The 16,007-nt window shown below is 39.8% G+C and overlaps 1 protein-coding gene and 1 non-coding gene across 4 annotated transcripts; one reads left to right on the top strand and one right to left on the bottom strand.

The window, feature by feature from the left end:
- Positions 1 to 9,436: 9,436 nt before the first annotated feature.
- Positions 9,437 to 15,121, bottom strand: LOC141789566 (histone-binding protein N1/N2-like). 3 transcript variants are annotated; one of them, XM_074669043.1, is made up of 15 exons: positions 14,942 to 15,119; positions 14,510 to 14,560; positions 14,300 to 14,413; positions 13,626 to 13,706; positions 13,404 to 13,510; positions 12,768 to 13,076; positions 12,520 to 12,581; positions 12,373 to 12,443; positions 12,186 to 12,259; positions 11,450 to 11,638; positions 11,175 to 11,338; positions 10,935 to 11,012; positions 10,771 to 10,845; positions 10,197 to 10,310; positions 9,437 to 9,581 (listed from the first exon to the last, which is right to left on the bottom strand). In XM_074669043.1, the coding sequence occupies exons 1-15, from the start codon at positions 14,977 to 14,979 to the stop codon at positions 9,543 to 9,545; spliced, it is 1,566 nt and encodes a 521-aa protein (XP_074525144.1). In that variant the 5' UTR covers positions 14,980 to 15,119; the 3' UTR covers positions 9,437 to 9,542. The 3 variants fall into 3 exon arrangements, with proteins under 3 accessions (XP_074525144.1, XP_074525146.1, XP_074525145.1); XM_074669045.1 differs by lacking the exon at positions 12,768 to 13,076 and having other exon boundaries at positions 14,942 to 15,121; XM_074669044.1 differs by lacking the exon at positions 10,197 to 10,310.
- Positions 15,122 to 15,826: 705 nt separating this feature from the next.
- trnam-cau (transfer RNA methionine (anticodon CAU)) lies at positions 15,827 to 15,899 on the top strand. The gene has a single exon. It is a non-coding gene; the product is annotated as a tRNA-Met (tRNA).
- The last annotated feature ends 108 nt before the right edge of the window (positions 15,900 to 16,007 follow it).

Here is a 16,007-nt window from a genome sequence, read left to right as displayed (position 1 = left end):
GCCTGACCTGAGGTGACTAATGGATGTTTTTAAGGAGGTAAATCTGATTCATGACACGCACCCTGTGACTTTTCATGCCGTTCAGTGCAAGTTGGGGAGATTTTTCCACTTGTCCACTTGTTAACTCGCACATATACCCACTCTGGTGAGGTGCTGACAACCCCACATAGACATGCAGACAGAGTCCCCTAAAGAAAGTGCAGTTCAGACTGTCCCATCACTGGAGACAGCCTCAGCGTCTCTGAAAATATTGTAGCAGTGAAGATTTTCTAGACTAGTGGGACAGTACGATACTGCACAGCCTTGATACACGAGTATAGATGGAGCGTTATGTAATTAATACTCCTCCTCCTATGCAGATACAGTAGACAAGCCTCGAAATCCCGGCCTCAGCTTTAACTATAGCCCTGAAACGACTGATACTGCTTATATGTAGGGTGACATTTCAATCGCTCTGGCTCCTATGGTCCCATATAGACCAGCAGCTCTTGAGTCAGCGAAAGCCTTTGCATAAGTGATACTGTAAAACAGGCATCCACTGGTTTCATACTGTTCCACCACGCAGCATGCAGAGAATCTGTGTCTTTCTCTCTGTGTCACCCACACAGTCATATTTATAACATACAGCTCAGAGACACCTCCTGTTACCTGCCATCACATAATTCACAGGTGACTGGTGGACACGCAGAGGAAAGTGGAGTGGAGGATTCTCTTACCTCACAAATCCCCCTTCTTCAGGAATCCTTCCTTTCCTCTCCCCTTCAGCCAGCTTCTTCACGCACTCCAGCTTTCATCCCTCCAGTAAAAAGACAAGAGAGAGGGACTTTAAATCATCAGCATTCCTCCTCTTTGCTCTTTGTCTTCTCTCTCCGTCTCGCTCCTCTCTTCCAGATTTCTCCACACAGTCTCCCGAGGAGGATGGAGCAAAGAGGGGGGGAGAAGCAGGAGCATCCGCGATACACTGCCGCGCGCTCCGCTGCAGGAAGCTGAACGTCAATCACACAGGTAACCTAGGGAACCTCTGGGCCCCGCCCCCCAAGCCGACTATGATTGGTCTGACCAGTGGGGAACCAGAAGTCACAAGTCCTCGCAGATCCACAGATGGTACACGGAGAGAGCTGTGGTGGGATCATGCACAGAGCCAAACAAACAGTAGTGGATTGCAGTACTTGTGAACTCTCCTTCTCTCCTCTCCATTCCTCTCCCTCTCCCTCTCTTTGACTTCAGAGCCCACCGCTTTATTTCACAGTTGCTTAGCAACAGACAGTGAGAGTGTGTGTTGCAGAGCAGGATGAGAGATGTGGGAAGAGAGGAAGGAGTTTAAGTCCTCAACTCTCTCTCTTCCTCTGTCAGAGGTGTGGATGGATGCTGAATATTTCATCTGTCAGAAGTAGCAGCAACCTGACTTTGTGTTCCAGAGGCTGTTGTTGCTTCAGGGAAACCAGTACAGGCAGTGAAATGCACTAAGAGGTAGTTAGATAAAAGAAGGAGGAGAGAAAAGTCCCTAAAAGCAAACTGCATCCCCTCCTTAAATCATTTATTTCAAAGCATGATTCGTAGAAGAATAAGCTCAAAGCAGGAAAGACTGATTGTTCCTTTAAATCTGGTACAAAAAGATTGTCCAAAAAGAATCTGCTAGAGGCCCCGGTCATCCTGGGACCAGCAGGTCGGGACGTTAAAGGCACAGTATGTAGAAATAGGAACATAAAGCAATATCTAGTGGTCAGATTCTGGACTGAAACGCTCCCCTGCTCATCCCATGAAGCGATGAAGGCCTTTAAGGACAAGAAGCTCTGACGATACATTAAAGTGTAATTTTCCATTTGTCTGAAAAACTGTAGTGCCATTGCGCTTATTGGCAAGTATCTGACATTGATGTAAATAATAGATACTAATCAGAAATGTATTTCCAAGCTCAGGGGTCTGCAGCCTTTACTTTCATGTGAGCCATTATAACCAGCTCACCTTGAATGAAGATTTTCTGGAGCCACAAAATCTACTTTATCTTCACAGTAAAAAATACAAGGTGTATAAAAAACTACACATAGTTAAAATCTGGTGAATAACTGTCAAAACAAGAAGTTTTCTGTAAATTAAAGAAATTGTACATGTAAAGTCTTGTTTTTATTTTTAAGAAATTTTCAAACATTTCAAAAAATTGTACAAAAAAAAAATCCCAAAATTAAAATAAAAAAATATATAAAAATTTGCATTTTTTTAATTTCAAAAGTTTTTAAAAATGCCAAACAATTTAAAAATTTCAAAAAAAAATGCAAAAAAAAAAACATTATTTTTTATAAATTTGTACAAAAAAAAAAATTAAAAAAAATTGAAAGAACACTTGAAATTGATAACATATTAAAAATATTGCTTTACTTTTTTTTTGTTGTTTGCAAATGTTTTGGCATATATCAAGCATGTATATAAATCAGAATCAGAATCAAAATCAGAATATTTCATTGTTCTGCAATGGGAAATTACATTAAGACAATTTGTTGGCAGTTAAATGAATTCATCCATACAGAATTAAAATCTGTATTTTCTTCCAGATTTGTGTTTTGCAAATGTACTTATGTACCACTATTTAACCAGGGTAAGATAACGTTAAAATTTGAGGTTGGCTACAGGTGAATGGAACGTTGGTGGGTTGTTAACATTGTGGGAGGTGAAGTTTTATTGCAAGATGTGATACATATTCAATTCAACAAATTTTAACGCATGATTTTATTTCATGTTCATGTCTTTGTCATTAATGCCCTATTTAAGAAAAATAAAAACTCTTTAATTCTGTAATATTTTTTAAAGCTACAAGGAGCAACTGCAAAGAACTCAAAGAGCTGCATGAGGTTCCAGAGCCGCAGGTTGCAGAAAGCTAGCTAGCTAATTTGGCGCCCTCTGTGGACAAACACACTTTTAACACTCAGATGTCACCACATCACCCGTTGCACAGAATTCACTCTTTGCACAGTATTTTGTCGCCTGTTGACGGCAGTCACCATAACGACTGAGCTGACTACAGGTAAAGTGGCAGAGTTTAAACTGGCTTAGAGCCTCCTTACTTACAACTACACTGTGCCCACCTGTCAGTCAAGTCAGCGATGCCCCCAACTATCTTTAATATATTAGAAACAAGTTACCCAGAGTTTATCCACTGTACATTGTGTGTGGCCAGAGAAATTAGCTTTTCATATCAAAACTGTTTGCATAAACTAGACTGTACTTGTTCATTTCTGCTGTTAAGGTGTCATATTTTCTAGCTCCTGGCTTTCAACCCCTTTCAGAGGCAGGAATATGTGAGACAATCCTCTCAAAGGATCTGACCTGCTAGGATCTGTCCTTGTGGAGTCCCTCACAAACATCCTGCATACGCAATCCTGTTCTTTTGAACGCAGAGTTAAAACTTAAGGGAGGTGTTACGTGAACATTTCAACACAATCAAACCAGACAACAACAGTGGCTTTTATGCACCCCTTGGTTGTTTTTGTTGTTTCACCGGGATGTTAAAGTGAAAATACTCACCGAGGTCTGGGCCTTGTTTGCTGATGCTGTGGAGCCAGACTTTCTCTGCACAGCTGCATTTACGGTCCCAGAGGAGTGCTCACTCAAGGGTGAGGAAACATCAGGCAGTCTGAGAATTAGGAAAAAGCATCTTATGAATATTCAACCACTTAGAAGAAAACAGAAGGCCAGCATTAGCTGAATGTGGTTGAAGTAGAAAGTTCAGGCTCTGGGAGCTTTTTTTCTGCAGACAGCAGCTCTCAGCCTTCACAGTTTCACCCTCAAAGCTGGCGTTTCATTCTGCTGGAAAAATGTAGAGCACTTCTGACACATTTACATACAAAATAGAGATTTAAATTACAGCAACCAGGACAAATCTGGCCACAGTACAGGAGCAGTTGTTCATGTTTTAATTGGACGGTGTAGAATTGATGGACAAATTATGTAAAATTATTGAATATTCAATAGCTTATTTTGGTTCTCCTTTGGTAAAACTCCATACATTTAAGATTCATGTCACCTTAAAGTGACAACATTTCTGACCCTGTGACTAATTTAAGGCTTATCTCCTCCAGATACCCTGAACTTAAGTGTGCCAAATGTATTGGTGCAATTAAACATCTGCCTTGAACTTTATGGAAAGAGAGTTTTGAAAAATTGAACATATGTTGTCTAGCCAACAGCTGAGGCTGACTGATGAGATAAAGAGGAGATAACTGATCTGAAGTTAGTATGTTCATTTAGAGTCCCTCACTGAGAAATTGGTGCAGTACCTGAGAGTCTTTGTGTGTTTTTGAGCGATTAACCGTGAGATCAAGGCAGAAACATCACTGGGAGGAGAAGTGTTCATGCAAAACCAAAGTCAGCAAAAGCGAAGGACAAAACAGCAACCAGACTGACAGACAGCTCAGCTCTGCTCTACAGGGACTCAAAGACAAGGTGAAGCTTATCCAACCAGATTCATCCATCCTGCACTTCAGGACTGTAAAAAGTGTTTACCTAAGATTCACAAGATTATCCAGAAGAGCCCAACAGGGATGATTTGTGTGCATTTTAATTGTCATTCTGCGGCGCACTGCAGGCAACTTGTGGTCTTTGATTAAAAATTCATGTTTGAATATCATTATGTCAGTCAAGATGCATTTGAAGAGCAATTTTAGAAGTAGGCTATATAAGGGATGAAAATATATCCACACATAAGAGTTGTGCTAATTCTTGCAAGGGACAGGTCTAGAGTAGAAAATGTGATAAAATATAAAGAAGTGAAGAGTTTTCCTTCTGACTCAGTTTCATAAGTTAAAATTTTTAGTTGATTTAAAAACACTTACTCGAGGCAAGTGGGCCTCAGCTGGCTAACTGTAACAGACTTGAGGAGATAAAGGAAATGGTGAAGCTCCAAGAGTGCCAAATGGCCCTAATATACACTCCAAACCAGCATCAGGAGCTGCAGAGTGAAGAATGAACTGCCGGAGACCCTGTTAGTTTCTCATCCACTTCAGCCTTTTTGTATTAGGCCCTGAAATTCTATGCTCTAACATTAACACTAAAGATGAATGTTAAAGTTGCGCCAATATGTATGTGTGTGTGGGAGAGAGAGAGATAAGAGTTGAGCATTCATCATGTTTGCAACAGCTTTTTAATATCCACTCAAGTTACACACACTAGTTTGTACCTGTTCTATCATGAAACTTTATCAAAATCAGCTGTGAAGTTTAATTCTAGCATCACTAGCTGACGCTGTGTGTTATAAAATAAATACTTCAAATATCACAGAATGCCTGTTTTTAATGTTGAATGTCATTAGTTGCCGATTCATCAAGATGTGTTTTTTGAAAAACTACAAAACACCTCTCCATTAAGTTAAAACCTCTTCTTTATTGCCCTGTAGACATTTTGAGATCCTTTTCAAGATTAAATGGCCCTTCCCCTGAGTTTTCAGACACTTAGTGAGTGCTTATCCTTTGTATGAGGTCACATGTATTTTGAGTTTAAAGTTTACAGCTTGTAGTTTTTAATATTTAAGTGTGAGACTGTACAAGTACCTAGTCTTCCTGTCCTCACTGTGACATCATTAGAAAAAGCTTCCAAACCAGAGTACAATATGAGTTTGAAGTGAAGTTCACAAACTGCTCCTTTAGGGAGAAATTAAAATTTGTGACCTGTTTTTTAGGAGTTGTGTTTAAATATTTGATGTGTTCCCATTTAGAAATGTAAAACAACACCATCTAATTGGTTGAAATAAAAACTTGGATTTTATATAAAGTGAGAATAGGACTTTTATTTTAGTCTTAATTGTGTGTTACAGACTGGGTACACAATATGGGATCAAACCTGTATATTTCAAACCATACTTATGACTGTACAGCTAGATTAAGTAAACACAATACCTTACCTTACTAACAATACCTTCATCTAATCGGTTTTTGTAAGACTTTATCATTTCACTTCATGTAACCCTCAAAAAGGGATAACTGCATCTGTGCTGCTCTGCCTCCAAGATGAATAATTAGTGAAATATGTTTTATTTCCCAGCTGCTGGATGACTTAGAGCATCAATTATGCATTTTATCATGCCTGGGTGGCTCCTCAGTGCAACATTTGTGATAGTATAAATCTCATTTTCTACTGAAGGCTGGATTATGGCGAGGACATTTTCTGTAGATGCATAATTTGATGTGCTTCAGATGATCTATGTTTTTGATTTGTCTTTAGTTTGTGGTATGTCTCTGAACAAGCCAAGAATATGAGGAAAAATGGGAGCTCATTTTGTGAAGTGGCTTCAAACACTAGTCCTGAAACACCATCAGTTGTCTGTTTACAATTAAGACAATCGGGTTGTTTACATTTGTGTGGTTATATGAGGTTAAATCAGGTCTAGTGTGCATACATGCAGTCAGGTGGGTCAGACCCAGCTACAGCAGCACAAAGGATTGACCTGCAACCCACAGCATGAAGAAGAGCCAACCAGCTGCAGCCAGGAAAGGTACAAGTCGAAAAGTATGTCATGCTTGTCGCTGTGTTTTGGCACAGCTGTGCTCACTGAAGCCTTTAGAAAGTTTACTTCATTTGTTTCCACTTGAAAAGCCTATTTCCACTCACACTCTCATCCCAAGTTATTTTTACTCCAGACCAGTGATATAAAACTAAGGAAGTTACCTTTTCATGCCTGAGCCTAATTTTTGTTTGGAGTCCAGAGGTCAGAAATCCTTCCCTGAGTCATCTCAGGTGGGAGCTTCCAGCTGTGGAGAAGGAGAACCAAAAACTAAAGGAGATCCTCAGGGTTTTGTTGGACAGAGAGCAAAAACGAGAAAAACATTACTGACACAGTTTAACAATATGGTAAGCTTTTAAAATGTTACTGTATAACTTCGTTACCTTTATTTTACAGGGATACACACATTTTACTGACACAAAGCCAAAATGATCAGTCAATCACTGAGTTTTACATTGTTTATGTGAACTCCTGAAGCAGGACAGAGCTCAGGCTTATTCAGAGGCAGAATGTCCTTCAGACTTCAAGTGTACAGGCGAAGGAGAGAAGCAAATAGCTTCCAGACCCAGGAGACTGTCTTAATCTCCCCCACCTCTTCCTCCTCAAAACCAACCCAAGAGACTTACATTTATGCATCTCTTTCCCTGGCACACGATTTAAAGCTGTAGACAAAAATATTTACACAGTTCTGCATATGAGCTCTGTGAACAGGGTGACCTTCAGTCATGTCTAACAATGGTTCTTCTGCTAGAAGCTTTAACACCCCTCTTTTTGCATACACTCGAGCCAGGTTCTGAAAGTCTTCCCTTAATCAATCAATTTCAGTGTTCCTGTTAGTGTTTGGGTCTACTTACCCTTTTCTTTTTCAATGTTCAAAGGAAAACATCCCCAAATCTGGTCTTTCGTGGCTAGTTTTGTGGTGCATAATAACATGGCGCGGGTAATCTGTCTTTGGATAGTTTGTGGCTGGAAGGTCCAAAAAGTATTTTGTCACTCATTTTCTTCTAAAACCAATAATATCTAAGCTATTTTAAATTTACCTTTATACTTTCTGTGTTACTAGATAAAGTAAGTGCCTTAGTTAATATCAAACGGTCATTTCAATTAAAGAACAATAACGCTAGCTCGCTAGCAGTGTTAGCTAACTGATGTTAGTGTACAAACTGTCAACTTTGCAAGCTTACTTAGGTAGCTCTACTCTACACTGCTATACTCTTTTGAAGCCTACACCTAGCACAATGCATTTAACACCGAAGTACCAGAAATTAGAACAAAAGTGGAAAGCGTTGGTCTCATATTTTGCCCTGAAAGCTCAGCTATATTATTCCATTGGAAAAGCCCCATAGATGCCACGTACTGACCACTAGATGGTACAAATGCGCCATCTTTAACACGGACTCACAGGTGTGAGGAATACCCCTGAGTTTTATAGCCTAAAGCTGACATTTAAGTAGAGACAATGGCTAAAATATAGCTCTACTAAAAACAGGGGGTGAATTCGCCTGCCGTTTGTCTCCGATCTTTAAAAACAATCCAAACAAGACCAGTTGAATTGCAATAGCCAAAGTTTTGAAAAAAATGTTCCCTCTCCGTAACTCCCCAAAATTATGGAAGCATTTTTCTTTACTTCTTTTAAAGCCGAGACGTTTGTAAATAACGAATGATGGACAGTTGGATGTGTATCGACTAGTGTGCATGAAGCTTGAAACATGGTAGATGTGGGTCGACTCAATGTTGTAGATTCGAGTCCAGGTCCCGAAGCCCACGTCACGTGACTGTGATTGGCTCAACTGGTTGTATGGAAGGGTGGGAGTGAGAAATGGACGTGTTTGATTTTTTTTTTTTAATATTTATTTTTTTATTTATTTATTTGCGTTTGTGTCTGTTATCATGTGCTTCGTGCTGAGGTGTTTTTTTCTTGATCTCAAACTACGCCCCCTCTGGGACATAGTCTGGAATTTACCTTTTTTTCCCCCCTCTCCGCTCCCAATGTTGTCATTTCTTATCTTTTGCAAAGAGGCCTCGTACCTGGCAGCTCCTAGGTTCATCTCATTTCTGCATTTCCCCCATGTTTGTTTTCTTCTATGTCTTGAAAGGGATGCAACTCAAATGAAATTTCATCCTCTGAGATCAATAAAGGTATTCTGATTCTGATTGTTGGACTATTACTACTATCTTGAGTTTCACGGTCTTGTAGTTATAAACCCTGTAAATGAGGAATCAACTTAAAGCAGCACAGTTGATAGTAATGTTCAACCATTTAGCTCATAAAGAGCCATTTAGTCTGGAAAATGTATAACTTTACTTGAAAACTATACTTTTTCCAAAACCAAAATACAGTAAAAACTGAAATAATCTCATCCCTGTTACCTTTGTTTCCTCCCACAGAAACTCACAGCATGCTGCAAGCATCTGAACATGACAGCAGAAACAACATCTCCCACGACTAGATACCTGTTTCCTGTGCCGACAAGTCAATTGTCATATTTTCATATATTTGGGCTGAGAAATGTCACTGGTTTATAGATCTGGTTAACAATTTTAAGTATTAAAATAAATGCACTCAAAACCCCAAACTGTCTGCCAAAAAAAAAAAAAAACAGTGATCAGACAGACTTGCATAAACCAGCAACCATCATTTTTACCTTTGAGGTAATACTATTACTTTTGATTAATGAAAAAGATCAAATGCAGCTACATTTGGCATACCTAGCTGGGACTCAAGTCAACAGACTTTGCTTTACAGGAAATGTGAATAAATAAAAGTCAAACACAACCATTTCTAGAAAAATGTTGCACCAATGAGCTCTTACTTTCTCTTAAGAATAAAAATAGTTAGCTGAAACTGAATTCACTCACACACAGAATAACTCTGGGTTCAACTTACATCTGCAAATTTTTTTTATTTATTTTTACTACAAGTATACAAAACTTGACAGACAAATCTATGAAAATGGATCTTATTTACAGAAACAAAAGTGTTGTAAAGGTGGAGAAGGGCTGGACAGGCATGCTGTGCTGGTTTCCAAGATCAGAGAAGAGTCAGAGAAAGTCACGCTGAAGACTTGACTGAGGAGGACTGGTTCGCAGGCTACAAGGACAGGACAAAAAAAAGAGGCATCATTAAAACCACAAAAAAAGTTTGTATAAAGATGAACGATGGATAAAAATTTCAACGGGAAGTCTCCATGCTCAGCAGTTTGAATTAATTGACAAAAAAAAAAAAAACACTTTTCTTCACATGGGATTTTTCTGACTTTTGCGAATGCTGACAGTCAACCTCATCAGGAGAAGTGAACATTTCACACTCTGAAAATCACATTGGATCCTTTAAAATCAATAAGAAGAATCTCATTAAGAGCTGAAGTTGCATATCTGCAAAAGCACAATGATATGCTTCTGTGTCTCCACTTCCAAAGCTGTAGTCTAAGGTCCAGACACAAAAGTGAGAAAAGACTTCTCCCTGCTCCCTATTTATGGCTTTTTGATTGGACTTTAAGTAGTCAAATATCTTTGTTTCCAGACTGTCACACTTCAGCTTTATGGATGATTTGCAGCACACCAGAAATGATGCAAATCTCACTTCCAAGTCCACTTGAAGCCACATGCAGGCGGTGATAATCTGCCATCCACGCCGTCAACAAACGCCACCGTCTTAAGAGGGCCATCCGCTAAACTCGACATAAGACATAAACCTATCACTCGCCTCCTGTGATTTTCCTTCCTGGACTCCATTGCCGTTGCTGGCATTAACTGTGGCTTCCTGTTTTGCTTGTTTAGCATCAGTGTCCTTTACTGGGCTCTCCTCGTCTGTTTTCCTCTGTGGAAACATAAAACCAGGACAAAGGGAGGGGGGAAGATGAGACTGCATTCAATACAGTCGTGCACGGAGCATTCAAACAACCTTTTAAGATAGATTGACATTGACAAAAGGGAACTGAAACTGCAGCCGTTAAATCAAGACCACACAATTTGTCTTTCATGCACAAAATCAGGTCATTAAAATGCTTTGCGTAGCATCAGGCTGCACCACGACAAACACCACATGCCACAACTACAGTAAGACAACTAAAAGTCGCAACACAGACAAGCTAAAGACTAGCACATCACCCGGACAACCAAAGCAAGCCAACACACAGACCCTTCGAAATAACAGCAGTCCACAGCCACTTCCACAAACATGATTAGATCTAAATCATGGAGTCAAACTGAAAAAAAAAAAACTAAATCAAAGTTTTTCAAGTGTATTGTCATTACGAGTCTGGGTCATTTTGTCTCACCTTTTTCCTGACCAGGTGAGAGATGTCTGAGGCTTCTTTGGAAGATGAGGAGCTGTCAGAGGATTTCACTGCGATCTGTACAAGAAAAAAAAAGGTTCTGTTTATGTGAAAGAAATCAGAGCATTTTATCAGTTTAGTGATAAACACTGGTAAGATGTTCTTACCTGGCTGGCTGCAGGAAATGCTGAAGATGAAGGACCCCCGTTTTCACACATGAATGCTGACGAGGTTGAAGCTCCGCCCTGTGAAGAGTCAGTCTGTTATCTGGCAGTGAAACTATTTTGCATGGATATGTGTATTTGATTTTAATACTAAAACTTTCCCTCCGTGTAAAGACTTAAAAAAAATAATAATCAACATTTTAACCCAGGTCTACATTCTTTCTGGTTGTCCAATGTACTCACTAGTGTCTGCTGGATGGCCTGGGACGCAGCGCTGGCTGTTTTCTGGCTTTCCTTGGCATCCTCGACCTTTTCCCTGATGTCAGGCAGAAGCTGCTTCAACTCCTCCATTTCATTTTTCTCTTCTGTTGCTTCATCTGCTGCGGCTATCACCTCCTGCAACATGGCTAGACATGGACAAGAAGAGAATGGATGAGCTCACAATCACAATGATTGTTAAAAATGTTTAACAAGTTCATCTTTCTCTTTCAGAAAAAGCTTACTGAGTGCACTCTTACCCAGACGTGTCTCGATAACTTTTATGGAGCTGTTGTAGTGCTGGATGGCCTGGCTATACTGATCCATGTAGCACAGTGTGGTGGCGACATGATAGTGAGTCTCAGCCAAGAGACGACTGTGGGGAGGCAAGTGCTTCAGCTGCAGGGTGAGACACTCCTGAAAGTCGTCAAGTGCTTGCGGATAGTTACCTGAAGAGGGAACACGAGACAGTTACATTTTCACCACAGGTGTCACAAATGGCTCTGCATAAGGTTTGAGCGTATAGTGTTGGGCCAAGAACTAACTTTAAGACGGCATGCTGTGCATCAGGAAACTGGTGGTCATTTAAATATTTTACATTCAGATCAGAAGATTTTTTTAAACCAGAACCTGAAATCTTTAGGTCACTGGTAGAAATTTTCAGTACTTATCTTTGTGTCAATCCTTTCAATTTCCTGCATGAAACCATTTTAAGCCACCAAGTATTCAACCGTTTCCCGACAAGTGGTTGACAAATATTAGCTTCTCAGTGACAGATGAAGTCACTGAGAATAAAATGCTATGTTATCAATCAGCCTCATGGACGCAGCAGTCAGCTAACTGGTTCTTTCAAAATTCCTTTAAATCAATCCATCCTTAATCCTCACTGACAATGGGAATAAAAAAAAAAAAATTAGGCCAGACCTGCAAACATCCAATTGAAAATAAAAATCAGAATCACAAAAGTGTAAAAATCTATTCTGCCTTGTGACATACCTGACTCAGCACTGACTTCTCCAAGTTTCAGGTACGTCTGCGCTGCCATCAGCTGATCATCTTTGCTATCTTTTCTGTTGTCAGGATAAAGAAAAAAAGACAAAGTCAAGTTCAGGTTAAGTTCTTGAATGATCAGTAGGCTGTGCTTAATGCAATTGTTATACCATTAATTAGACAATGTCTTTACCTTTTGTAGATGACCTTAGCGACCTCAAGCATTTCCCACGCCAACTGCAAATTACCAACATCATCTTCTTCCTGAAATACAAAGGACACTGTCAAAAAACAAGATTTCTGCACTAAATCAAAGAGGCCCACATGTACCAGAGCTCACCTTCTCCTGTCCATTAGCCTCTCCATCTTCTTCGTCATCATCATCGTCATCATCATCATCATCTGTTGAAGCACAAGAAGGAAAATTAAACAGTGCATTTCAGCAGGAAGTCTGTGTAGAAGGAAAAACATTTTATTAAAGCCCATTGCCTCTTGCACCTGTTTTCCTTTCACCTTTAGTGACACCTATAAAGTTTGTGCACCCCCTCAAAGTGAAAAGAAAGTGCTCTATATCCAAACTTCTACTGCCCTCTGCATCTTCATGCTCTTCATCCTTTGCTTCCATCCCATTGCCATTTTCCTCTCCTGCACCGTTCACATTCTTTTCTACTCCATTCACCTTCGCTCCCTGGACTGAGCTCTCATCAGGGGGATGTGAAGTTTCCTCTGAGCCGTTTACTTCGTTCTTATCGGGGGATTTTGCAACACCATTTTCCTTTTTCACCTCAGTGCTGCTCTTTACATCCTCAGACGCCAGTTTGGTTTTAGCAGCCTCAGTTTTCTCCTCCTCAGCCATTGCTTCGTACACCTGCTGCCGTAGCTCATCCCTAGTTTTTTCTGCACCAGAGAGGCATTTCAAAGACTAGTCTCAAAGTGGAGACTGGCAAATGCTTGAACAAAATAAATTTGCAGTTTTCCTGCATTGTACAAAACTTAATCAGAGCTTTATACATTTAGCAAATAACAAAGAAGCTTCTAACCACTACATATGGTGCTGTATTGACCTTTGACTGAAAAAAGCAACATCTGATGACACCATCACAATTTTCATGTAGGGAATCAAAAGCAGACTAAACAGCAGCTCGGAAAAAAGTTTTTCTATTGGGAAGGAAAAAAAGTTCACACAGCAGATTGTAACAGGGAAATGTATTACACCACACCCACCATCCAGGTTGTTGGCGCTCTCAAAGTTAGAGTCTTTGGGTTGTTCTTCTTCCTCAGACTCTTCTGGGACTCCCTCTAGGGCATTACCTAGGACACTGTTCTCCATCCTTAACATAAAACAGAAAAATGTTAGGCAATGGAAAGGCTCGTGTCTAAAACTTTCAATTAGTACAAACTTTAAAAGTATTTCCTGTATGATGCATGACATCATGTTGAACCAACCTGGCAAGCTCCAGCAGGGACTTCCCACAAAGAAAGAATGCCTCACCACACTCATCTGCAGTATCACCATACTTCCCAGCCCTGGAAGATGTTTTAGATGGATCAAAAGCAAAGTTGTTTCAAAGTTCAATTCATGTCTGGTTTATATTGAAACAGCAATCAACTCTAAGACAAATTTGTCTCAATGTTTTTTTATTTGTGTTTTGGTGTCTTAATAGTGTGTAAATTATGACTGTTTTGTATGTTTTTTTGTGACCAATGACAAAGTGGATGTCATCATCTTGCTGCAAAAAAAAAATACTTATGGTGCAAATTAAGTAACTTAACCTTGTCATATTTGACAAAATGTGGCAGCCTTTCATTTTGTTCACCAATGATAACCAATTACAGATTTACCAATCTGTAATACACTCTATGATCATCTTTGGACAATCATGTCATAAATTATTAACCATCAGGAGGAATAGTGATATTCTAATATTAATGTCTTGTCGTTATAAGCTCTAAAAATCATCAATTAACTTAAAGCAATATGGCTGATGCGAGTATTGTTAAACTGCTTGGTTAATGAAGAGTCATTTAGTTAAACTACACTTAATCCAAAAATAAAATGCATACATCTAATATATCTAAAATAATCTCAATACTTTTGTTTTTCTCCCACAGAAACTCACAGCATGCTGCAGGCATCTTGAAACACGCTGACAGCAGAAACAACATCTCCCATGACTAGATGCCTGTTGCCTGTGCCAATCAGTTTCTTTGCCTCCTCCATGACGTCGACGGAGCTGCAGAGAGGGAAAAAAAGAAAAACACGCGTTTACAAGGTCAGCGTTGAAACAGCGATTTGAAGAAATATGGCAGTTTTCAACTTGGACACTCACCTGTCTGCTGCAGCTGCTGCTGATGAGGAGGAACACGGCTTTTCCTCCACACTGCAAGAGTTCAACTTCAGTTCAGTCATTTCCAACACAAGTCACCTGACCACTTTCTGGGATATGGCCACACACACTTTACTATAACTGTTTACTGCCATGACTGAAATTGTTAACGTCGCTTTCTTACTGTTAGCATTTTATGTTGTTAGCCCACTAGCCTTCCAGTCGGATGCTGATATCATGAACACTGCTTTCACTTGGAACGACAACATTCAACGTGTGCCTCTGGTTGTAAGTTTACTTAACCAAATATCAATTCAAAGAGTGACTTCCCATTCACGGACAGTCGTTGTTTTTAGTTACGTTATCGTGCGTTAGCCACATGCTAGCTAGGCGTGTTTCCACTGTACACAGTGAAGCATTACAAACGAGTTTTACCTTCCAGAGCTCGACGCGGTGGATGTTTCCTCTGGCATCTTTTCGGTGCGTAAATAACCGTGTTGGAAAGCGATATCGCAGAAGTGGTGTGCAGTGAATGAAGCAGAGACAGCCCTTCTGTGACAGTCTTTGTTGGCGCGCTTAAATAGAGAAAAGAAACCTTCTATTTCCGCTTAACTTGGAACGCGGGAGATTGTATTTAAAGGGGCCGCAGCGCATGTCTTGAGGCTTTCATGGTCAGTAAGAAACCTGGCTACTCGAAAGAGAATACACATTTTATTTATTAATTTTCCCCTTGACATTTTAATACTTACTTTTTTAATTTGTGGTATGAATGTGAATAAGAGTTATGGTTGTTCATGGGTATTTGAAAAAGAAAACTCCAGAGAATATAAACGCGTGTCAACATGTCATTTATGGGTGGCAATTTGTTTCGCTGGGACATTTCCAAGATGGTTTTGATTGTTAGTGTAATATTTGTCGTTGTATCTCGCAGCATGTATCAATCAAACAATCATTTAAACGCAGTTGGCTCGCTAATCGAGCGTAGTTATAGGGATAAGGGATAAACAAGAAACAAAACAATTAACACAGTAATATTTTATCACAACAGGTGCTGGTCTTCAGTTTATCCAGTTCACAAACGAGGTGGCAGAGTGCTCAGCCCGGAAACAGATGTGAGTGAGAGATCTTGGGTTTTTCTGAACACTAACTTCGAAATCCTTCGACCTATCGTCGATCGTGATTTGATCAATTTGAACGAAAAAATATTATGTCATAGTCAGATTGTACTGCAATATATATATAAACTGTTAAGCATTCAGAATCAACACAATTCAGTATTCTGAATTTACAAAAATAGTTAGCAGTTCTTGTCGTTTTCAGGCCTCGTTGGCGCAGTAGGCAGCGCGTCAGTCTCATAATCTGAAGGTCGTGAGTTCGAGCCTCACACGGGGCATATCTTTTGTCTAGTTGTTGTGGGCCAGAGCTGTCTGGCGCTCCTTGTCACCCGTTTGTCGAGCAATGCCAGTCACATAAGAACCAATCAGCTGACTTATCACTACAA

Source organism: Halichoeres trimaculatus, unplaced genomic scaffold (assembly GCF_033239565.1).
Source record: "Halichoeres trimaculatus isolate MK-OKI-2021-1 unplaced genomic scaffold, fHalTri1.1 fHalTri1_scaffold_4, whole genome shotgun sequence".
In the NCBI taxonomy this organism is placed as follows: domain Eukaryota; kingdom Metazoa; phylum Chordata; class Actinopteri; order Labriformes; family Labridae; genus Halichoeres; species Halichoeres trimaculatus.
This window is presented reverse-complemented; position numbering and strand designations above follow the sequence as displayed.